The 24,019-nt window shown below is 55.1% G+C and overlaps 1 protein-coding gene across 2 annotated transcripts in view; it reads left to right on the top strand.

The window, feature by feature from the left end:
- COL5A1 (collagen type V alpha 1 chain) overlaps positions 1-24,019 on the top strand; it is a 209,774-nt gene that overhangs the window by 107,531 nt on the left and 78,224 nt on the right. For both annotated transcript variants that reach the window (XM_054500702.2, XM_054500703.2), the window contains exons 12-25: positions 5,941-6,015; positions 6,189-6,281; positions 8,132-8,188; positions 9,395-9,448; positions 9,818-9,871; positions 12,312-12,365; positions 13,794-13,847; positions 16,185-16,238; positions 17,951-17,995; positions 20,255-20,308; positions 21,027-21,071; positions 21,574-21,627; positions 21,884-21,928; positions 22,983-23,036. In XM_054500702.2, the coding sequence (XP_054356677.2) occupies positions 5,941-6,015; positions 6,189-6,281; positions 8,132-8,188; positions 9,395-9,448; positions 9,818-9,871; positions 12,312-12,365; positions 13,794-13,847; positions 16,185-16,238; positions 17,951-17,995; positions 20,255-20,308; positions 21,027-21,071; positions 21,574-21,627; positions 21,884-21,928; positions 22,983-23,036 (792 nt within the window). The remainder of the gene's footprint in view (positions 1-5,940; positions 6,016-6,188; positions 6,282-8,131; positions 8,189-9,394; positions 9,449-9,817; positions 9,872-12,311; positions 12,366-13,793; positions 13,848-16,184; positions 16,239-17,950; positions 17,996-20,254; positions 20,309-21,026; positions 21,072-21,573; positions 21,628-21,883; positions 21,929-22,982; positions 23,037-24,019) is intronic.

The following is a 24,019-nucleotide window of genomic DNA, read 5'->3' on the forward strand; positions in this document are numbered from 1 at the left end:
TGACCAACTTGGGGTTTAAAGCAACAGGAATGTCTTCTCTCTTAGTTCTGGAGGCCAGAGATCTGAAATCAAGGTGTAGGCAGGGCCGCACCCCCTCTGGAGGCTCCAGGTGAGGGTCTTCCTCACCTCTTCTGGCTCCTGGTGGCCACTGGCCATCCTCTGCCCCCGTAGCTTGCTGGCACATCTCTGCAGTCTCTGCCTCTGTCTTCTCGCGGCCCTCCCCTGTGTCTCTGTCACTGCCTCCCCTCCTCTTTCCTTACAAGGACTCATCATTGGATTTAGGACCGAAGATCTCATCTCAAGATCCTCACTCCCATCCTCAAAGACCCCAAGTAAGGGCACAGTCACGTGTTTCAGGACCTGGACGTACCTTTGATGAGGGACCCTTCAGCCCACCGCACGTGGTCATGCACGTGTTCTGCACAGCCAGGAGATGTCCAGCAGGAAGTGACCACTGAGAGCTTCTCCAGGCCACTCCCAAGCTGGGCCTGCCCAGGGTCGGGCCTGGACAGAACCACATGCACACAAAGGTTCTGGAGAGACGCCTGCACACTGCCCTCCTGCTCCAGCTCTTTCCGAGAGTGGAAGGGAGCTTTTCAACACAAAGCCTCCTGCAGGCCTACAGCTCCTCCCAAACCTGCCACTACCATGAAGAGAAAAGGCTCAGAGTTCTCTGCTCACTGCTTTGACCCAAATCCCAGCCTGGAAAGAGGCCTTGTGCCTCTCCCCTGAGGCTGAGCCGAGGGGTCTTGTGGGGACAGTTTCACGTGCTGAATCTGCAGTGGCAGAGGAAGCCACTTTGTGAGGCATCCGGTCACCCGGCCACATCGTCTCTGTGCAAGACGCCTGGATGTCCTCAGGAAAGAAACCCTGTTAGATACCAGTGGTGCCTTCATTTGGAAGTAGGCGCCTGATTTCTTCACCTGGTATAGGTATGACACTGAGAGCCCTCCTGTGCCAGGGCCTTCAGAACGTTGCTGTTTGACCAAGTGAGGGCACTGATGTGGGGGCCAGCTAATGGAGTAACAGGAAAATACAAGCAAATAGCAAAGGCGAGGTGGGATTTCTTATTTTGCCATATTTTGCCAGTGGCTGGAGCCAAGCAGCATCCGCATGACCTGTGTGTCAGCCTGCTGGAGCGTTCCCTTGGTGTCTGATACCTGCCTTGTCGCAGACAACAGCCACATCACTGGCCCGTGGTTTGTGTCATGAAAATTGGAAATGTGACTTTGAGGTGTAGCCGTGACTTTCAGCCCAGGGGTCAAAGTCTTTACGTTAGAGACCACGGGGCTTGGCAAAGGCTTGCTGACAATGTTTCTAAGTGATAGCAAATGCAGGTTCATGTCGGTGGCCATGAGGACTTGTGACAAATTTGAACACTTCGGAAGGGTTCGTGGGGGTGGCGACATTCTTTCCTTTCTTCTCCACACTATCTCCTTCTTCTAGGACTTCACGTTATCCTTGTTCGTCTACGTTCCCATTCTTTGGAATTATTCCGGGTGTCGGTGAGAGGCAGCATCAGAGGGAAGTTGCTTTCACAGCCTGGGGTTTGGATTTTCACCACCGTGGCTTAGAACAGGCAGGAAGGATGCTGAAAGGAGGGTCTTTGGAAATGGACAGCAGTGGACAAGGAGTGGCCTTGAGGAGACTTCCTGGCTTCCTACAGCAACACCATGTGAGCAGGAGCATGCATGCACAGACACACATGCATATACATGCATTCCCACACAAACGTACACATGCATACACGCATGCATTCACACACATGCACACACACACATTCATATGCACATTCACACATCCACACACATACATGCATATGCATGCATACATGCATTCACACATATGCATTCATACACACATGCAGACACACATGCACACACGCATTCACACATGCACACACGCACAAACATGCATGCACACACATGCACCCACATATGCACACAATGCATTCATACATGCATTCACACATTCCACACACGTGCACACACATGCATTCACACATTCCACACACATGCACACACACCGCATGCATTCACACACACATGCATTCACACATTCCACATGCATTCACACATGCATTCACACATTCCACACACGTGCACACACATGCATTCATGCACACATGCATTCATACACATGCACACACACCACATGCATTCATACACATGCATTTACACATTCCACACGTGCACACACATGCATTCACACATTCCACACGTGCACACACATGCATTCACACATTCCACACACATGCACACGCATTCATGCATACACGCATTCATGCATACATGTATTCACACACACACATGCACACATACCACATGCATTCATACACACAAATGCATTCACACATTATACACATGTGCACACATGCATTCATGCACACATGCATTCACACACATGCACACACTGCATGCATCATACACACACCCACATGCACACATATGCATTTACACATTACATACACATGCGCACACATGCATTCATGCACACACATGCATTCACGCACACATGCATTCACACACATGCACACACACTGCATGCATTCATACACCCACACACATGCACACACATGCATTCACATTCCACACACGTGCACACACATGCATTTACACATGCACACACATGCATTCACACATTCCACACACGTGCACACACATGCATTTACACATGCACACACATGCATTCACACATTCCACACACGTGCACACACATGCATTTACACATGCACACACATGCATTCACACATTCCACATGCATTCACACATTCCACACACGTGCACACACATGCATTCATGCACACATGCATTCATACACATGCACACACACCACATGCATTCATACACATGCATTTACACATTCCACACACGTGCACACACATGCATTCACACATGCACACACATGCATTCACACATTCCACACGTGCACACACATGCATTCACACATGCACACACATGCATTCACACATGCACACACATGCATTCACACATTCCACACACGTGCACACGCATTCATGCATACACGCATTCATGCATACATGTATTCACACACACACATGCACACATACCACATGCATTCATACACACAAATGCATTCACACATTATACACGTGCACACATGCATTCATGCACACATGCATTCACACACATGCACACACTGCATGCATCATACACACACCCACACACATGCACACACATGCATTTACACATTACATACACATGCGCACACATGCATTCATGCACACACATGCATTCACACATCACACACATGCATTCATGCACACATGCATTCACACACATGCACACACACTGCATGCATTCATACACCCACACACATGCACACACATGCATTCACATTCCACACACGTGCACACACATGCATTTACACATGCACACACATGCATTCACACATTCCACACACGTGCACACACATGCATTTACACATGCACACACATGCATTCACACATTCCACACACGTGCACACACATGCATTTACACATGCACACACATGCATTCACACATTCCACACACGTGCACACACATGCATTTACACATGCACACACATGCATTTACACATGCACACACATGCATTCACACATTCCACACACATGCATTTACACATGCACACACATGCATTCACACATTCCACACACATGCATTTACACATGCACACACATGTATTCACACATTCCACACACGTGCACACACATGCATTTACACATTCCACACATGTGCATTCACATATGCACACACATGCATTCACACATTCCACACACATGCACACACATACACTTACATCCACATACACTTACACACATCCACACACACATGCACACACACACACAGGCACTGCACAGACAGCAGCTTGTCCTTGGAAGACACTGACCCCAAATTTTAAATGTAGGGTTTGGTTTGGAATTGATTCCGACACAGGAATCTCAGCTGTAAGTGGCTATCGGGATTGGATGTCAATGACAAAACCTGGGTGGCAAACATGTTCTGGATCTTTATTTTTTAAACACGATTTTTGTCTTCTGAGAGTGTTTTCCAAAATGGCAGTTGGGAGCAATTGGGCAGTATCCATTAGCAATTAAGAAATATACACATACATATATTCTTTGACCCAGCAGCACTGCTTTGAGGGACTTACCTAGCAGAATATGTTAGCACGTCTGTCAGGCAGTGTTTGTCATAATGCAAACTGGAACCAATCCAACGTGCATTGGCTGAAGATGGCTTAAATAAATGATGAGTCCATTGTGCCTGGGAGATGCAACAGATGTTGCCAAGGAGATCTACAGAGATAGGCCGTGATTTCAAGAGCAAATTGCAGAATATTTAGAGACAGTACCATTAAAAAGAAAGAGGCTGGGCACGGCGGCTCACGCCTGTAATCCCAGCACTTTGGGAGCCCGAGGCGGGTGGATCACAAGGTCAGGAGTTCAAGACCAGCCTGGCCAAGATGGTGAAACCCCATCTCTACTAAAAATACAAAAATTAGCCAGGCCTGGTGGTGGACACCTATAATCCCAGCTACTCGGGAGGCTGAGGCAGAGAATTGCTTGAACCCGGGAGGCGGAGGTTGCAGTGAGCTGAGATCGTGTCACTGCACTCCAGCCTGGGCAACAGAGTGAGACTCTGTCTCAAAACAAAACTCCGAAGCCACATAGCCTCATAGTGACGAGTGTGTTAGTTAGTGTGTCCAGCATGTGCATCTCCATCTTTGCCTTTGCACTTACAGAACTTGAGCAACTGGTTACATCCGGAGATGAAAAGGGACCTTTCACTTTCACTCTATAAATCTGTACCTTAAGACGTTTCACAAGAAATGGAGTTACTTCTGCAATAAAAAATAACCAGTAAAGAAAAGGCAGGAAAGTTTAGGTTCAGGCCCAGATGGCTCCACAGTCTTCTGGATAGTTCCAGAAGAACCATTCAGGTTCTTGGTCTTCCTGTCTGGGAATTGGGAATCCATCATGGGTTTCCTGGCAGGGAGCGTCTCGCTTGGGTGGTGTGAACACACATGCTCAGTGTAGCTGCTGCTGATTCGGAAGACTGCAGCCAGCACCCATCCGCTACACTGGAGTGTAACTGGAGTGTAGTTGGTGGAGCCTTTTCTCACTGGGGAGAGGGGGTTAAGTTCCCACTCTATACAAGACAAGCCTCATCTACTTTAGGCCAGCTGGGAATCTGCTTGCTTTTGTGAAATAGCTTTGTGATCAAATATTATTTTGAAAATAAATCGTCTTACTGGTTTGACATGCATATAGTGGTCTGAAGCTGGCTGGAATTAGTCTGGAGAATCCAGTCCTAGGGATGTCTGTGTGGCCAGGTTGGCCGGGTGTGAGGAGGGCACAGTGTTGTTTGTGTATAAGTAGATTCTTGAAGTTGCTCTGGCTGAGTGTGTGCTCTGCTCTGTTGCGTGTCTGTCCACACAAGTGGCTGCTCCGTCCCGTCTTCCATCTGAGCAGGCACAGGCGGCTCGCTTGGAGCCCGTTAAGGACGAGTGCCCACTGGGGGCAGGAGGCACTGGGCCTTGAGCCTGGAGTCCTTGTTTCCTGTTGGGTATGGAGACCTGGAAGGGGCGTTCCTGGAGTGACAGGAGCCTGACACTGCCTCCTCACCTTCGGGCTCCTTGTCTCTGCCTTGAGGCCCCAGCGGAAGCCTGCTGGGTCTCTGGATTTCTCTAGATCCAGCTCAGACCTCCCTCCCTTCTTATCCCTCCCTCCAAAGCCTTTCCGATCCTCAGCCCACAGCCGTGCCCCTCCCTTCTCCGGGCTGAGGTTTCTGAAACATTCCTGCCACGGGGTCTCGCAGCTTCTGTGCGTGTCCAGTACGTTTCTCAGGTGGGCCGCTTCTCCAACACCCTCATTCTGGCTGCAGCCCAGCCCTGGCCTGGTTGCACTCTGACTCGTCTCTCTTGGCCCCTTGTCTGCAGGGCCCCCCTGGACGCCCAGGCCTTCCTGGGGCCGATGGCCTGCCCGGTCCTCCAGGAACCATGCTCATGCTGCCCGTGAGTACCCTCATCGGTCGGAGGTGGGGAGGCAGCTGGGGCAGTTGGGCTCCAAACCAGACCCTCTGAGGCTGCGCTGTCGCAGGAGAGGCCTGTGGGCCCCATCTCAGTCTGCGGTCTTGCCTGGGCGCCACGTCACCGCTCCCAGAGTGACCCTTGTCTTGCACTTGCAGTTCCGGTTTGGAGGTGGCGGCGATGCGGGCTCCAAAGGCCCCATGGTCTCAGCCCAGGAGTCCCAGGCGCAAGCCATTCTCCAGCAGGCCAGGGTGAGTAGTGCTGGGTCCCAAGAGGCCTGAAGGGGACCGAGCCCAGCCCCAGGGGCCAACAGGAGTGAGTGAGTCAGGCTCAGAGCCCAACTTGGAGGGAAGCAGCTGTCTTGATCCTAGAATGCCTGCTTGCCGGGGTCAGGAGCTGTGGGAGCGTCCAGTCCTCAGTGTCCAGTGGGGACCCCGAGATCATATCACTGTCCAGTAGGGACCCCAAGAGCATGTCAGTGTCCAGTAGGGACCCCGAGAGCATGTCAGTGTCCAGTAGGGACCCCGAGAGCATGTCAGTGTCCAGTAGGGACCCCGAGAGTATGTCAGTGTCCAGGAGGGACCCCGAGATCATGTCACTGTCCAGTAGGGACCCGGAGATCATGTCACTGTCCAGTAGGGACCCGGAGAGCATGTCACTGTCCAGTAGGGACCCCGAGAGCATGTCACTGTCCAGTAGGGACCCCGAGAGCATGTCACTGTCCAGTAGGGGCCCGGAGATCATGTCAGTGTCCAGTAGGGACCCAGAGATCAGGGGGATTGTTTGGGGAGTTTCTCAGCGGTTCTTCGTCCATGCTGAGGGTCTGGATTCTAACTTTACAAGGAGCTTCTGGGCCCCTCCACCTTTGACCCAGTCGGCCCACCTTCCACCGTTTGTGACCTCTGCCTCTGTGCTAGGCCCTCTGCTGGGATCCAGAAGTGGAGCCGGAAACCCACGTGGCTCTTGGAAGGGGCTGCCTGGCCTGGAGCTGGGCTCCTCTGGGAGAGAGCCCTTGGGCCCCAGAGCCCCTCACTCTCAGCCTGGGGGGTCCTAAGGAGCAGGGTCCACAGAGGAGCACTTGCCTCCCTACTGTGAAATAGCTCATCAGTGGCCTGTGTTTTCTGCAGACTTGGCTCTGGATTGCTGATTGCCCACGACGGGTGTAAACACTGCCCCGTGGGGCGGGTAGGTGGGTGGGTAATCCTCCAGCGGAGCGCAAGAAAGCTGCTAAGTAATCCCTTGTTTGAGAAATATTTATGCAGCTCCCACAGCAGCCAGAGTAGATGTTAATGATCAGAGTGCTTAGGTAATTACAGGACAGTGTAAGCACGGAGTCGTTACCATGGAGCAAATTGCCTGAATGATGGAAGGCGGTGTGCAGCAAACCCCGCTACCTGCCGCTGGGTTTATGGGCTTGGGCCTGCCTGGCTGGCCTTTTATCTTGTGCATTTTAATTGAAGCCAAATGGGTGATAGGCTATAAGATTTTATAATGCAAAACAAAATCTTCTAAAATTCAGATGGCATCTGCCAGGGAAACAGAGTCACTTGGCAGCTGCAGAAGCGGCTCTGTGGGAAAGTGGTGGGACCTGCGCTGGTGCAGGTGGGGGCCACATGCAGATGGGGCAGGTGGGTTCCTACCCTCCCAAAATACTTTCCCAGTGGCTGGGAGTGCTTGAAGTGCCTCCCATGTGAAATAAAATATGTCATGACTCAGCTTGAGCTCAGGTGTAAAATGTCCTCCCTATGCCCAGAGTAAGAGGCTTATTTCCGACTTAGCCAAGGGTGATGGGCTGGGAGCAGGCCCTCTCTGTGTGGGCTGGAGAGACAGGAAGGAGGGATGGGGCCCATCCCCCAAGGGAGGAAATGGGGGCCCACCGGCTTGCACCTCTGCGTGTCCCATGTCACTCCCATGGATGCTGAGAGCCCCATCGAAGTCGGGGGGCCCTTGGGGAGTCATCAGACCTCCTTTTCCAGAGTCTCCTGTCCCTTCTCTGTCCAGTCTGCCCGTTCCCTCCTGCCACATCTCACAGCTCAGGCGCCAGCAAACCCGGGCACCGCTGCTGGGGCCCTGCCTCAGCGTGTCTCACTTTCCTTTGCAGTTGGCACTGAGGGGACCAGCCGGCCCGATGGGTCTCACAGGGAGACCTGGCCCTGTGGTAAGTCATTGGCAAATCTGAGAGCCGGGCGTGGTGTGGGGATTGGCCCACTGCCTATGTCCTTGGTGGACAGTGGCAGGTGGCCCTGGGGTCCTGTGGACACAGAGCAGCCCTCGGTCCAGTGCCTGTTCCCAGGAGAGTGGCCAGGGGGACCAGGGGCCTCTCTCGGTGCTGCTCCAGCTCCCTTGTTGGTGGGGGGTGGGGATAGGTGGCTGTGCCTCGAAATCACTTGAGGGAGTTCAGCGGGGTAGAGCTGACATCAGCGATCCTGGGAAATAGCCTCCAACTCCATCCTGAATGGAAAGGAGCTGGCAGGAATCAGAGGAGGAGGCCCCTCCTCACCCCTGCATTGGAGCTCCAGGCTCCCCCTGCAGAGAACACGCTATGAGCTGTCACCAGGGGAGTGGCTTCTTGGAGGGATGGGGTCCTGCTGCAGCCAGGGGCCTGGGAAAGTCCCTCACACAGGCTGTGACTTTGCCTTGTGGAGCAGGGGCCTCCATTGATCTTTACAGCCCTGTTCCAGAGTCGAAGATAACTAAGTGCGGGGCAGAGCACAGGATTTCCAGCCTCACCCACCCCCGCCCTGTGGCCTCAACTTAGCTCTCATCTGGGGTCCTCGATGCATAAGAAACATACAGCGTGTGCCCAGGGAGACTCGGGCTGCCAGTGTCAGGCACAGGGGCTGGGTTCCGGGGCCTCCGGGGAGGGGTGTGGGTTTGTAGGCACACAGAGGAGTTCAGCACCACAGGGGCCCTCCTGGCTTTGCCGCCTGCCGCTAGGTCTGGGCTCGGTCCCCTCCACACAGGGCCTGACTCAGCGCTGGCCTCCCACATCGGGGGATCTGGCCTTGAGGGGCCCGTAGCAGGTGCACACGCTGCTGGAAGCTTTGGGCTGTAACGGACCACGGTCAGGTTCACCCTGGAGAGAGAAACATCTCCAGGAGTTTTGTGGTGTTTGCGGGCCCCAACAACTAGAATTGTATTCCTGATTAGGAAGATATCCAAACAACTGCATTTCCCCACTCCTGGAAAGTCATCGTTCTTCCCGCTGGTTCTGTTCGAGGCAGACAGGCCGCGCTTTGTGTGCTGAGCACCGTGGCTGAAGCCCTGACCCCTCCCCCTGCCCCCTCCCCTGCCACCCCCAGCCCTTCCTGTGTTCCCGAGTCCCCACCTTGAGCAGACATTAACCCACACCATGTCTCCCTAGGGTCCCCCTGGGAGCGGAGGTTTGAAGGGCGAGCCGGGAGACCTGGGGCCTCAGGTACGTGGGATCCTTGCCTTCGCTGTCTGGTGGGCGCCTCCTGTTCTCTGGTGGCAGCGATGGCGAGCATGGAGGGACCCCAACTGCTGCATGTTTTCAAGGAAATTCGTGGGAATTGTCGTTGCTTTACGCAGTGCTGAGGGTGGAGCACAATGAACTCTGAGGCCTGCGGCAGAAATGAGCTGGCTGTATCCTGTCCCTGGCCTTCATTCTAGGCAGCAGATCCATGTCCCGTCCCCGAAGTTCCCACATGTTTGTGGCTTGGACAGCCAGGCATGGGCAGGGTCGATGAGCACGGGGACAAGGCTTTGCTCTTTCTCCTGAGAAAGGTGGACTCACCACTGACCCTTCGTCTCTTACCCCTGGCAGGGTCCTCGAGGTGTGCAAGGCCCGCCTGGTCCGGCTGGGAAGCCCGGAAGACGGGTGAGTGGCGTGAGTGTGTGTGGCTCAGTGACAGCAGCTTGGGCGCTGGAGGAGCCCAAATCTGGGGTGCGGGCACCCCCAACAGCCAGCTGGGCCTCATGAAGCCAGGTGGCTCCCCTTCTTGTGATGGGTGCGTCCCTCCCCAAGGCCGCCTCTGAGCCAGCTGCCTGGGAGGGGCGCTCTGTGTCCTGGGCGCAGACACAGCAGACCAGGCCTCTTCCCTGGGCACATTCATTTAGTTTAATAAACATTTCTAATTCAGGAAACTTCCCAGGCCCTTTGGGAGCAAATGTTAAGAAGACAAAACTATCAGCGGGCCTTATATATTTCGGGCAGCGTTGGGACTCCAGAAATGGCCTGATTCGGGGGCATGGGAGGGCCTTCCTGCACCTCACCTGCTGTCTTGGCTCCTGGAATTTTCTGTCTGGTGCATGGTTCTCCTGGATGGAACTGGTTTGTTTGCACATGACCGTGGCTCCTAAAGAGGACACACGTTTCCCGAGTGCTGACCACCACCCAGACAGGGTGGGGCAGGCCCTGGGAGCCCAGACTGTGCTCTCGAAAGTGGACCTTTTCAACCAGCAGACGTTTCTGGTGAACGAGAGAAATATTCAGTGCAGGGTTGGATTTGTTTCGGTGTGGACCTCTTGCCAGTATGTTGTCTACCTAAGCTACCCTTGACTGCTATAGTCTGAGTCAACAAGGCAAAAATGGGTCCTTCCCTAGTGTTTCTGGATGCTCCTGACTTGCGGAGCAAGCTGTGGTTAGTGGGTAGAAATGACCCGATAAGCTGCAGTTTGGCAGGTCCAAGGGTCTATGCAGGAATCTGGGCATGAGACAGAGGCCTGGGTTGGATAATTCCAGGAGGATTAGCAGCTCTGGAATTGACTCTTGGTAGACAATTGGGCCATTTATTTGGATCTGATTCTGAAAAATGTTTTATTTCCTTAAGGTGTGTTTGTGTGTCTCCGTAAATACTTCCCACCCAGTTTCACTAGAACTGGTTTCCTAGAGTGAGGTTAAAAACTGGAACAAGAGGAGACTTGGGAAATGCTGTCTAACATGGCCATCTGCAGAGTGACATGGTGTCGGGGCCATGCATATGCGTGTGTTTTAAGGCATTAAGTATGCCCAGAAGATCCACTGCAGAAGAAAAGATGGTGGTGAGAGAGGGGCTTGGAGCTGAGGGGTCAACTCCAAAGTGGTCTGAGCAGCCTCTTCAATTCTTTGCTAGCATTTCCTGCAAGGAACGCTGGCTTGTGGATTGTAGAAGCATCTGGGCACTTTGCGGGGCTGGGTTGTGCTGTGAAATCCTGTGAAGTTTTCTGACGATTTTCCCTTGGTTTCTAAAAGTGTTTGGAAATCTAGAAGAGGCTCCCAATGGGCCCCTCCATTTGCCCGGCATGGCGATGTCTTTTTGGGGAGCAACGGGAGCACGGACTGTCTCCTTGGGGTCTGTTTGGATTTCTCTCTTCTTGCTTCTCTGCTGTTCTCTGGTGCCGCCTTATCTGTCTCCGGTGCTTTGAGACCCAAAGCTGCCACCCTCCAGATCTTCTCTCTGCTTGGTGGTGGGTTGGGGGCGAGGGCCTCATGTGAGGAAGAGCCCATGGAAGATGGCAGTGCAGGGTAGCAGCCCTCTGTACTCGCTGGCTGGGGTGCCTCGTTGCGCAGGGTGGCAGCCCTCTGTACTCGCTGGCTGGGGTGCCTCGTTGGCGTGGAGGTCTGGCTAAGTTTCATAGAGACCCTGTTCCCTTACAGGGCTCTACTGTGGTGAAGGTAGGGCCTGCACAGTGGGCCCTGGAAGGTCTGGGTCCCCTCTTCAGCCCCATGGCCAGTCAGGTGGGCACCTTGTCCTTGACTGTGTCCATAGCTGGCCGTCAGGAACGGGGCATCTGCTCACCGTGCAGATGCTGCCTCCTGTTGCTGTGCAGTCTGAGTGAGACTGGGCCTCACTTGGGGCCTGGGCCTCTTCCTTAGCCAAGTGGACAAACCAGATGTGTCTTTTCTCTCCTTCCTCTGACCTCCAAATGGTGGAAGGGAGCTGTGCTGTCTGTGAGGTCAGCGGCCTGCACTCGCCTGAGTCCTAAATTCACGGTCCCCTAGACTGACGCAGCTCCTCTAGCCTGGTCTCCTCTGCCACATTGTGCCATCTTCTCGAAGCCCAGGGGCGGTGGCATGATCCCCCTTTGACAGTCTGGGATGACGTGGTCCAGAAAGACCAGCCCCGTGTGTTCCATCCATTGGTGTGAGGCACAGAACAGCCCCCGCCCGGGCTCCTGGATCTGGGTCCTCGCAGCAGCCTGGCCACTCGGGCTGTGACCTTGGGGGTGGGCGCGGCTTCAGTGGAACGCTCAACTTGGTTTAATGGAAAACCATGGCTCGGGGGTCTCAGTGAACCAGGGGCTCTTTTGCATTGACAGTTTTGCCTCCTCTGTTCCAGGGTCGGGCTGGGAGTGACGGAGCCAGAGGAATGCCTGGACAGACTGGCCCCAAGGTAGGTCACCCGCCACCCTCCTGGTGCCCTGGCGTCAACATCCCTGGGGTCATGAGGATGTGACCACAATGCTGGTTATGTGATGACTATGATTATGGTGACAGGTGGCTCCATCACTGGCATTTGACATGAAGATGGGGTTGGTGGGTGAATTTCACCAGCAAGCGTGACAATTGCAGTTCATTTTCGTAAGGGAGAAATTTGCTCCCTTCCAGCAGTGGCGAGCAGGGATGGGGGTGGGATTCCGACTATGAAAACCATCTGTGGCTGTGCAGGTGACGAGGCACGTGTGGGGCAGAGGCGGGGCATATGGCAAGGGCGGGGGCCAGGGGGTCTTGTCCAGTCGGGGCTCCTGGGTGTTATGGAGGTGAATAGATGTTGCCCGTGGCTAAAGGCAGGGCTGTGTGTGTGGCATGAACGAGCCTGCACCAGGCATGCACCGGCTGTTGCTGTCGCCACTCATGCCCGCCCACTGCTGTGCTCAGTGTATCCACCTCTCTGCCCCAGCACTGCTGTGAGCATTGCCCCGGTCTTGGCTCACCCCTCCTCCTCACCTCTTGGAAGCATTTGTCCCAGGCCACAGGGGGCAGGGGAGATACTGACCTTCTGTGAAGAGTGCCCCTGGGGACAGCAGCTGTGATTTGGAGATTGGAGACCGGTCACCAAAAAAATGCCAGGGCTCAACTACACCTGTTCCCTCTTAACGGGTGTGGATGAGCTCTGAAGTGCATCCCGTCAGTCCCGAGCTAGTAAGGTGGCCTGGGGTGACAGGAGGAAACGCAGTCTTGTTGACTCTGTCTCAGAAGACCATGATCTTCTTTTAACAACATGGCTGAAAGCCTAAAATGTCCCATCATCGACATCACCCCACATGGTGTGCACACCCATGAGACAGGGCCCTGTTCCTGGGCTCCAGGGCATGCAGAAGAGGGGCCGGCCAGAGAGCCAGGATGCCTGAGGGTAGCCAGTGCTGGCTGGCCCGTCCACCAATGGGTACGCATACCTCCTGAGCACGGGCAGCCCCTCGGCACTGTGGATGCAGCTGCGAGAGGACACACCGGGACCCTGCTCTCCTGGAGCCTCCCTGGGGTGGAGGAGATCAGCAGCAGACACTCACACACATGGGACACTGTGGCTGTCGCTGAAATACCGCATGACTAAGAACCCATCGGGGCCTGCGGCCTGGGACTTGGGGACGAAAGTCATCTCCCCCTTTGCAGCCCATGTTCGTGTTTGCGGGGAAGAGGCCGAGATTGTAGATGCAAAGCGGGGGCCTATGGGGAGAGGGCTGGCCGGTGGGGTTCAGGGTGCATAGATGCTGTGTGAAACATGGTCCAAGGTGGGGTGGCCATCACTTGGTAGACACCAAGGCGGGGTGTCCGTGTGTGCAGGGTGGCGTCTGAGGCAGCCTTTCTGTCCTTTTTGCAGGGTGACCGGGGTTTCGATGGCCTGGCTGGGTTGCCAGGCGAGAAGGGCCACAGGGTGAGTATTTCCTCTGTAAGAGACGGGCATGACGATGGGCAGCAGAGGTGTCTCTCAGGAGGCCCTTCTCCTTCCAGGCAGCCTCAGATTTCCTGTGGGGTCAGGTCTCCGCCATTCCAACAGTCACTATACAAACCTCGCGGGAGTCAGCAATGACAGTGAGCCCCAAGATGATGTCTTTGTTGATGGGTGGCCAGCCCAAAGGAATGGGGGCTCTTGTCTGCAGTTTGTGACAAGTGAGCCAGATGGGCCTACCCACCTGGAGCACATGAAGCGGGCAGGGAAGGAGCCCTTCCTTTTAGAGATCTGCTTAATGGAGTCCTTTAACAGTTCAGGAAATGCAAGCAGCTGCCATTTCAGGGGCGGCCAAGGACACTTTGCAATATTAAAGTGGTGGTCCCAGGGGGGCGGGGACAATCTCAAGTGGCCATGTGGAAATCAGGTCATCAAAACGTGCCAGGTGTCCCCCCGTTCCCTGTTAATGGGCGTGGATGAACTTGAAAGTGTGTCCCGTGAGTCCCGAGCTAGTGCAGTGACCTGGGGGTCTTACTGGCTGCGCCGTTTCCATGTGCTTGTTGGAGAACACAGATGCGGCAGCTTTGGATAAACGGCAACAGCCAAGCCCCTTGAATCTTGAATCTGTCTCAATAGACTGTGGTCTTCTTTCAATAACAACGTGATGGAAAGCCTACAATCTCCTGCCCTGTTGAGGAGGTGTGGTGGGGAAGGCCTGGCCTGGCCGCCCGCCCTGCTTTCTCAGCCCATTTGGGGGCCTGACATGAGGGCTCTTCACAGCTTGTTGGATGTTCGTTCTTTGACCTGCTTTCTGTGAAGATTTCTTTGATGGCTCCTTTATATTTTAGCACACTGAGGACATACAGGCACGAGTATGTGCGTGCACAGCCCTCCCCAGGCACACATGCACATACACACCCCCACACCCATACATACATGCACACACACCACACATGCATACACATGCATACACACCCCACACCCCCCACATGTATACACACGTACACAGGCATACACACATGCACACCACCCACACATGCACACACGCGTACACCCCCCACACATACACCCCCACACGCACACACACCCCCACACACCCCGCCCGACATGCATACACACATGCACACCACCTACACACGCATACACACCCACATGCCCCCACACATACACATGCACACAGACATACACACATGCATGCCAGACGCATACACACCCCCACACGCATACACACATGCACACACACACACATGCACACAGCCACACATGCATACACACCCCCCACACGCATACACACCTGCACACACACACGTACACACATGCACACAGCTACATACGCACACACCCCCCACACACGCATACACACATGCATACCACCCCCCCATACACACACATGTGCACACCACCACACACGCATACACACGTGCACAGGCTCCACACATACCCACACTCACCCACATGCACACATACATGCACAGGTGCACACACCCCACACATGCACACTCACCCACACATGCACACCCATACCCCCACATGCACACACACTACACACGTGCATATACACACACACATACATGCACACACACATGCACCCACATGTACACACACACCTATACACACACATATGCACCCCATCCCCCTACATGCACACATGCATACACATGCACACACCCCACATACCCCCACACCACCCACACACGTGCACTCGCATACACACATGCACGCACACAAACACACACGCACACCCACACAAGCACGCCCTGCTGCCCTCCATGATGCCTTGAGAAGGGGCTTGGACATTGCCATTTATCCAAAGCTGTCACATCTATGTTCTCCAACAAACACATGGAAACGGCACAGCCACGAAGGCCATCCCTGACTCAGCTCCAGCCCTTTTGCATGACTGATGAGTACATATTGAGCCCCCACTGCATGCGAGCTCTGAGGCTGCAGGCAGGCGGCGCTCCCTGAGGGTGTGAGTGTGAGGCTGCTTCACCTGGAGCACTTGGGCTGAGGATAGCTCAGACCTTGGCTCAGTGTCCTGAGGCTGCCCACATGTGTGGCCCTGCCTTGCCCCGCTGGGTGCTCAGTCCAGCACCCTCCTACCTTCAGGCCATCGTGGTGAGACTCGGGTGAGAGTCTGCAGCCTGCCTTAGCCCGGCTGAGGAACACGTGATCTCCTAAGGAAAATTCCCCCATTCTGGAAGGGTCTTTCGAGAGCTTGGGAATCTTACTGTCAGAATTAGAGAAAAACAAAGTGGGACCTTGGACAAGCCCTGCATGACCAGCTCAGGAGAGGCTGACGTTGACCCTTTCACTTCCTAGGGTGACCCTGGTCCTTCCGGCCCGCCAGGACCTCCGGGAGACGATGGAGAAAGGGTAGGTATTCTGCCGTCCGTCCGACTGCTCCTGCCTGCCCTGCTCCTCAGTGATTGGGGCAGGAAAACCGCAGAAAAGGGGCCCATGGTGTGGGATTGGCCTGCCGCATGTGGAGGGCCAGCTGGGAGAAGGCTGAGGGGGATTCCGGTGGGCAAAGCGATTGATCAGATGCCAAGAGGCTGCAGGGCATTGGAGAGACCCTAACTGCAACGTTTAGTTACTCCATCGGTCCTGCTGATGGATGGAGCTCGGGGCCAGCTCTCAGCTCTCACTGCAGGAGACCAGGTGCCTCAAACCTCACTGGGAGGAAAGGTGGCCAGAGAGTTTACTGAGCTCGGCGTCTCTGCTTATCTCTTCCGGATGAGGAGTTAGCTGGAGGCATGCGGGTGGCAGAAAGCTGAGATTTGGGGGAGCAGAAGAGGGTGGGGGGATTGGAAATAACCCTCTGTGGGCCTGGAGGTAGGGGAGCGAGTGGCTGTGGCCGTGGGGCCAGAGCACGGGAGGGAGCTGTTCTTCAGCATGGACCCACAGCCCGGGGTCTGGTATCTGCCACGCCATCTTCATGTGTGGCGGCGAAGTGGGATCTCTGGACCACAGCACAGTGGGACTGGAGCATGGGATGCACGAGGCTGTGGGTTTCCAAGCTCCTCTCTGCAGGCACCACAGTCACTCAGACGCCTTCTTTGTGTGTAAGGGGTGTTTAGGGGAAAAGCTTTAAGGAGTCCTGGAGGGTGAGAAAGAGGAGCAGCTCCAGGGGCGTTTCTGTCTCACCAGCTTTCAGGCTGACATGGTCGGGGCACCTGCTCCTGTCTGGGCCTCAGCACAGTCTGCTGTAAGATGAGGAAGGAAAGAGGGACCCTTCTAGATGTCAGTGCTTCTTGATTGAGAGGACGTGTGTGTGTGTGTGCGCATATGTGTGGTTGTGTGCATGTGTATGTGCAGGGAGTGCATGTACCTGTGTGCATGCGTGCAGGCATGGCTGTGTGTGCGTGTGTGTGTGTATGTGGACAGGTGTGTATGGCTGTGTATGGCTGTGCATGCATAGGGTGTGTGTGTGTGCACAAGCATGTGAGCATTGCTGTGTATGCATGTGCACATACAGGGTCTATGTATCCATGTATGTGTAGGCATGTGCAGGCAGGCTGTGTGTGAGCATACATGCTTGCATGTGTGAGGCGGGCGGGAAGGTGCAGTGGTGCTTTGGCGAGGGGCAGCGTTTGCAAACAGCCCATGGATGTGAAGTGGTGAGCCAGGGAGGCATTCCCTTCTGCAGCCAGGAGGAAGCCTTTTGCTTTGCTTTCCAGGCTGTTTAGGACCCCGGCAGGGACACCTGGTTCCCCAGAGGGTGGCCCAGAGGATCTTGTGACTCTCCCCTGATGCCCTGCCCTGCCCCAGAGGCTGTCATTCATGAAGGTCACCAAATCCTTTCAATTAGATGATCTTTCTGCCCAGCCTTTCCCTCTGGAGAGCTGTGGCATGTGAGCTCCTGAGCCGGCATCTCAGAGCCTGCAGGCTTCACCTGCAGTGTCTGCACACCTAGCAGCTCGCTGGGGGAGAGGACATTCCAGGCCTTTCTGGCTGGTACCAGAGCTGGTAAACCTGGCATATGTGAAGCAGCCCCGAGCCAGAGAACCCTTGTGCACCACTGAGGGGAAACTGGTGTCCAGGCTAACAGCTCATTTCTCTAACCTTGCCTTTTTTCTCCTCTGCAGGGCGACGACGGAGAAGTTGGGCCCAGGGGGCTGCCTGGGGAGCCCGTAAGTGTGTGAGCTGAATGGGATGGTGGGGGCTCAGTTGGAGAAAGGCTTTGTCCAAGGCTCCTGCTGGAGCAGAATCTGGGATCAGCCAGGAGCTTAGATGAGAGAGAGCTCGACCTGAGAACAGACGGACCTAGGCATCTCCCAGGGAAACCAAAGAGAGGAGGCACAGGCGAGGCTGGCTGGCAACTCCAGGAGGAAGTCTGAGCCTGCCTACAGGAGCAAGCATGGCCCTCAAGGGTTGTTGTGGGGGTCCAGGGGCAGCGTGGTGGGGTCTGGGGGCATTGTGGGGAGTCGGGGGCAGTATGTGGGGTCCATGGGCATTGTGGAGGGTCTGAGGGCATCATGGTGGGGTCCGGGGTCAGTGTGGGGTGTCTGAGGGCATTGGGGGGGTCCAGGGGCATCATTGGGAGGGTCCGGGGTCAGCATGGGTGGGTACAAGGGCATTGTGGGGGGTCTGAGAGCATTGTAGGGGGTCTAGGGGCAACATGGTGGGGTTCAGTGGCATCATGGGGGGTCCGAGGGCATCGTGGGGGGTCTGAGAGCATTGTAGGGGGTCTAGGGGCAACATGGCGGGGTTCAGTGGCATCATGGGGGGTCCGAGGGCATTGTGGGGGATCTGAGAGCATTGTAGGGGGTCTAGGGGCAACATGGCGGGGTTCAGTGGCATCATGGGGGGTCCGAGGGCATCGTGGGGGGTCTGAGAGCATTGTAGGGGGTCTAGGGGCAACATGGCGGGGTTCAGTGGCATCATGGGGGGTCCGAGGGCATTGTGGGGGGTCTGAGAGCATTGTAGGGGGTCTAGGGGCAACATGGCGGGGTTCAGTGGCATCATGGGGGGTCCGAGGGCATCGTGGGGGGTCAAGGGAGAAGCATGGGAGGTCGGAGGTCATTATAGGGGGTCGGGGGCGGCATGGGGGGTTCAAGAGCATTGTGGGGGATCTGAGTGCATTGTGAGGGGTCCCGGGGCAGCACAGTGGTGTCCAGGGGCATTGTAGGGGGGTCACACGCCTGAATCAGCCTGAGCTTGGGCCCGTTTCAATGGCCACCCTTCCAGAGGCAGATTCCTCCAGCAGACTCTGCCCCAGCCCTGGGCATGGGAAAGCTCTTCCCTAAGCAGACATATATTTAGGCCCAGAGCAAATTTCCTGATGGATAGGACATTAATTACTATTCATTTACTGTTGCTTTAAAGCATCTCTTTTCTCGTAGCCAAGTCAGCCCGGCTGCGTGCGTCGGGTGGTGCTAATTGATGAGAAATAGAGCAGGCACTGCATAGAGGAGGCAGGGGTCGGCGCCTACAGACTCATTTGGGACTAAATTATACCCCAGATGTCTGATTAGCCTCTAAGGAGAATTCATCAACTCCACTCTCTCCTTAACACACATCCAAGTAATACCTTCTGGGCTGTTAGCTTCCAAGAAACGTTGCTATAACTAGATATTAAAATAACGAAGGAAACATTTAAGAGGCAATGAGCGGGGGAAGGATTTCTCTTCTACAGAATCTGAAAATGTTGTCAAAATTAAGCGCACTTGAAGGCCACATACCTGGGGTGAAGGCTCTGTAATTCCCCGTGGGTGGGGGATGTGAGTGCCCTGTGGCAGGCAGTTCTCCCGGAATCTCACTCCACCTGCAGTAAGGGGGGGACTGTTCTGCACGAGCCTCGCCGACCGGGGAGGGTGTGCCAGCTCTTGGCCAGAGTAGCGTCCTGGAAATGATCTGTACCCCACGCCTCCTTCTGCACATTCAGTCGTGGGGTTCCCACCAGGGACTAGTTTCGCCTGATGCTCTCCTGCCCGCACCCTCGGACCCTGTGATATCATAAAAACAGTCGTATGTCGCTGCGGAGGGGAATTCAGGAGCGAGCCGGTATTGAGGATGGGGCTCAAGGGCTCCGTGCAGTGGAATGTAATTGCGTGGTGATTCTCTGGGGGAGCATCTGTGCTCGCCTGCCCCAGCAAGTGGCAGAGGAGCCGGTCAGCTTGAAGGCCCCCCTTTCCCTGAGGGTGCCCCGTGGTGTCCTGAGTTCTCAGCAATTCCAGACACCTGCCCCTGGTTCCCAACACCAGGGTGGGGTGGAAGGAGGCGGCGCAGCAGGCTGGGAGGGAGTCTGGGCCTCGCTCCTGGGAGGCCAGGAGACCTGAGTCACCAGCTGGGGTTCTGGGTGGAGTCAGGGCCAAGCGGGCATAGGGGACAGAGAGGAGGGCTGGGATTTCTGCCTGAGTTTAAATCCTATTTTCCCTTTCCTCTTACAGGGGCCACGTGGTCTGCTTGGGCCGAAGGGGCCCCCAGGTCCTCCCGGACCTCCCGTAAGTCCCATCACCGCCCTGCTTGTCTGCCCCCATCTCGGCCTTTGAGACCCCGCCTCCCAGCCAGTGGCCACTTGGGCACAGGGGCAGCAAGTCTGCGCTGGTCCCTCGGACGCCTGCCTGCTGCCAGTGTGAGGCGTGAGCGGGACACTGATGTTCAGACGCTGTAGACACGGCCCCAGCAGGCGTGGCCTCGCAGGTGGAGGCCTGAGGCTGCCGGCCTCAAGCCTCCGCTTCACCTTGGCTGCACTTTCTCCTGGCAGACAGCATGTGCTATTTCAGTTATAAGCAGAAACCCAGGATGTCACGTTTCTTCCCTGCTAGAAAGAACTTCCAGCAGCTTCTGTGAACATTCTGGAAGGAGGCTGAAGCCCTTGATTCCAGTGGGGCTGTGTCCCGGTGGGCAGCTTCCCCAGGGCCAGGCCTGCCTCCTTCAGCCTTCCCAGCCTCGTGACCTGGTTTTCTAGAACCTGAGGCCTGCCCTGTGGAATACTGGGGCCTGGCAGCTCAGTTAACCTTTAGCTGAGGGTTACTGGGGCTGATCAGTGACCTCTGGGAAGGGATTTGGAGTCAGGTCTTTCCCTTCCCCAGAGAGCATCCCGTCCTCTGATTCACTGTGGGATGGGCGTCTGAGCTGAGTTGAGTGGGATTTTCCTCTTGAGCACTGTGAGTTCTTTCGCATTCAATTACATATTTTTCTTCTTAAAATCATACACAGGGTGTCACGGGTATGGACGGCCAGCCGGGGCCGAAAGGAAGTGTGGTAAGTCCCTGGGGTCCCGTGGTCTGGCTTCAGGGGCATTTTCCCTGGGCACACTCCTTGCCTGGCTAGGGAGGTCCATCGCTGTCCACATCAGCTGGGAACATGAAGGGCAGGTTGCAGACCCTCTGCTATGGTGCCTATCCTCCAGTGGTGAGTGGCACCCGGAGACTTTAGCATGACGGGGTGACTTGGGAGTTTTCTGCCCGATAAATCATTTCTGGTCAGTTCCTCTCACACGTTCCTTCCTGGACGGATGTCTGGGCGTATTTGCATAAACGAGTTAGTGCTCACTCCATCACAGTCAACCTCCACAGCCTCAGAGGCGCCGAGTCCTGGGGCTGCTCTCTGTGGTGGGACCCCGTTGCCTTTCCCTTCCCCTTGGCATCAGGCAGCGGGGAGCAGTTTGAAAGGATGGGAGGCCAGTGAGGGGGCACACGACACCCAGGGAAGGGGGTACAGTTCCCAGAGCCCCCTTCAGTGTCTTTGCTCTTGTCTCCTGTAGGGTCCCCAAGGAGAGCCTGGCCCACCAGGACAGCAGGGTAATCCAGGCGCCCAGGTAAGTGAGCCTGGGAGAGGCAGCTCACGGGGATCCGGCCGTGGGAGGCATGCGTCTCCAGTCCCGAGCCCTGGGAGGAAGCGGGGAGCTCTGTCCCCTCCAAGTTGCAGGCCCTCCCCTTATCTGGAGGGAGACTAGGACCTGGGTTGGTGCCTGGATGAGGGAGACATCAATGAGAAGATGGACAGATGGCAGGGGAGGGTTCTGAGTCAATCAGCACTCTCACCTTCCCTTTCTGGCTCTTTCTCCCTCTTAGGGTCTTCCAGGCCCCCAGGGTGCAATTGGTCCTCCAGGAGAAAAGGTAGGTGGGTCTGGGCTGTGTTGTGGGCCACTGCCCGCCTGCAGGTGGATTCCCTGGCCCCACCCTGGGAGGACCCCTGGTATCCCCCAGCTCTCAATGTATATCTTGGTGCTCCCAAGAGACGCCAAAGCTCAGAGTGCCAAGAACTGGGCCAGAAGCACGAGGAGGATCTTGGATCTGTGTCTCGTTGATTCATACATTTATTCATTCATTCATTCTCTAGTATGTATAGGGGTTGCTGGATTTAGCAAGGAACAAAAATATAGGCCATGCAGTTAAATTTGAACTATTGTGTATCTGAAATTCAAATTTAACCGGGCATCTTGTTTTGTTGTTGTTTATTTTGGTTTAGTTTAGTTTTGCTAAATTTGGCAACCCGACTGTATCTCCAGAGCCTACTGTGTCCTAGGCCCTGGAACAAGAGCTGGAAGCACTTGCCCTTCTAGAGCTTGTCACTTAACCAGACACAAGACAGTTCAGGTAGCTCAAAGCGCCTTGGTTGTGACCAGCAAAAACACCTCCAAGGGGGTGGTTGTGAGTGCATGGGAATCCCCGGGGGGCCTGAGAAACACAGAGGGCTGGGCTGCTGCCGGGCCTGGGACCTTCCAGGAGCTGCTGTTTATGGGATGCTGAGGCTGTGGGCCTTACACTGCGGGATGCCCTGCCCCGCCCTGGGGTGTTGGTGTGAACAGACCTGGGAGGACAGTGTGGTGGGAGCACTTGAAGAAGGCATGGCACTATAAGAGCAGAGGAGGCTGGAAGATGCCCCCCAGGCCCCAGCATGCAGCAGGTGGATGTGGAGAAGAATGGGGGCACTTGGTGGGCTGATTCTGTTCCTACAGCAAAACCTGAAGGTGCTGAGAACAGTGGAGCCACCTCCTCCTGGGTGCTACCATGGCTGCACGCCTCACAGCCAGGCACCCAGCGCCTCTGACCACACTTCTCAGCAAATGCTGTGTGGGCAGAAATGCTGAAAAGTAACCTTGGGGGCCTACGGAGAGGTCAGGTGAGCCTAGGGAGGGCATCTCCTCATGGAGTCTCTGGTTTGTTCTAGGGTCCCTTGGGGAAACCAGGCCTTCCAGGAATGCCCGGTGCTGACGGACCCCCGGTGAGTAGCCCTGCCCACCTCATCCCTCCATACTCTCCCCACCTCCACCCTGCGGATAGAGGCTGTGGTCCCAGGCTCTTTGGGGTTGTTGGACGGCATTGACTCATTCTGGCTCTGTTGATGAAGACCCATTTGGTCTCCAGCTGGACTGCTCGGTCATTCTTGGGTTTTGGACACCCTTAGCATCATGGGTTTTAATCAACGAGTGGTGATTGCACGAGTAGGAATATTAGCTATTTATTAGGGTGTGCTGATTAATTACCGGAAGTCAGGCCTGCGTGCTGAGCTGTGAGGAGGGCTGGGCCGGGCTCCAGGCCATCGCTTACGTCCCCAGGGTTGGAAGCGAAGAGGCAGGGTACGTGGTGTGTATTTTTAGTGTTCACACACTGAGAAGGGAGGTGGTGAGCAAACGCGTTTGCAATGTGTGCGCGCACAGCTGTGGAGCCAAATTAGATTCTGCCTGGAAATAGCGAGTTGGTGACAAATCCAATCTGTAGCTAAGCTGTGTGGAGGGGGGAGGTGTGAGGAAGTAGAACACACTCAGAATGCGTGCGTGTGTGCACACGTGCGTGTACACGAGTGTGAGCTGATTTGCACCCACACCCTCTGTAAGTGCCTCCTGTGGTTTTGGTTTTGATTATTCGGTTAATGCTGAGTCTGTTTCACAAACAAGATTAGCAGAATTAATTATTGAAGATGCAGTGTGTTTTATGGTTTTAATAACACTGTTAAAAACTAAACAAGGAAGTTAAATATGTTGACGATCATCGGTGACTGCTCACCACGCAGCATCCCTCAGGCTGAGTCAGTCGGCCCAGTGACTCCCACATCACAAACTGCCCTTTCTTGGTCAGAACAAGCAGAGTGGAGCCTTCTCATCCCCACGTGGGCAGCTGTGGGGCCCTATGGTCACCTGGCCACATGGGAGTTTGCATACTGAGTGGTTCATCTTTTCCAATGTGTTATTTGTGTCCTTTAATTTA

This window comes from Pongo pygmaeus, chromosome 13 (genome assembly GCF_028885625.2).
Source record: "Pongo pygmaeus isolate AG05252 chromosome 13, NHGRI_mPonPyg2-v2.0_pri, whole genome shotgun sequence".
Classification (NCBI taxonomy): Eukaryota; Metazoa; Chordata; class Mammalia; order Primates; family Hominidae; genus Pongo; species Pongo pygmaeus.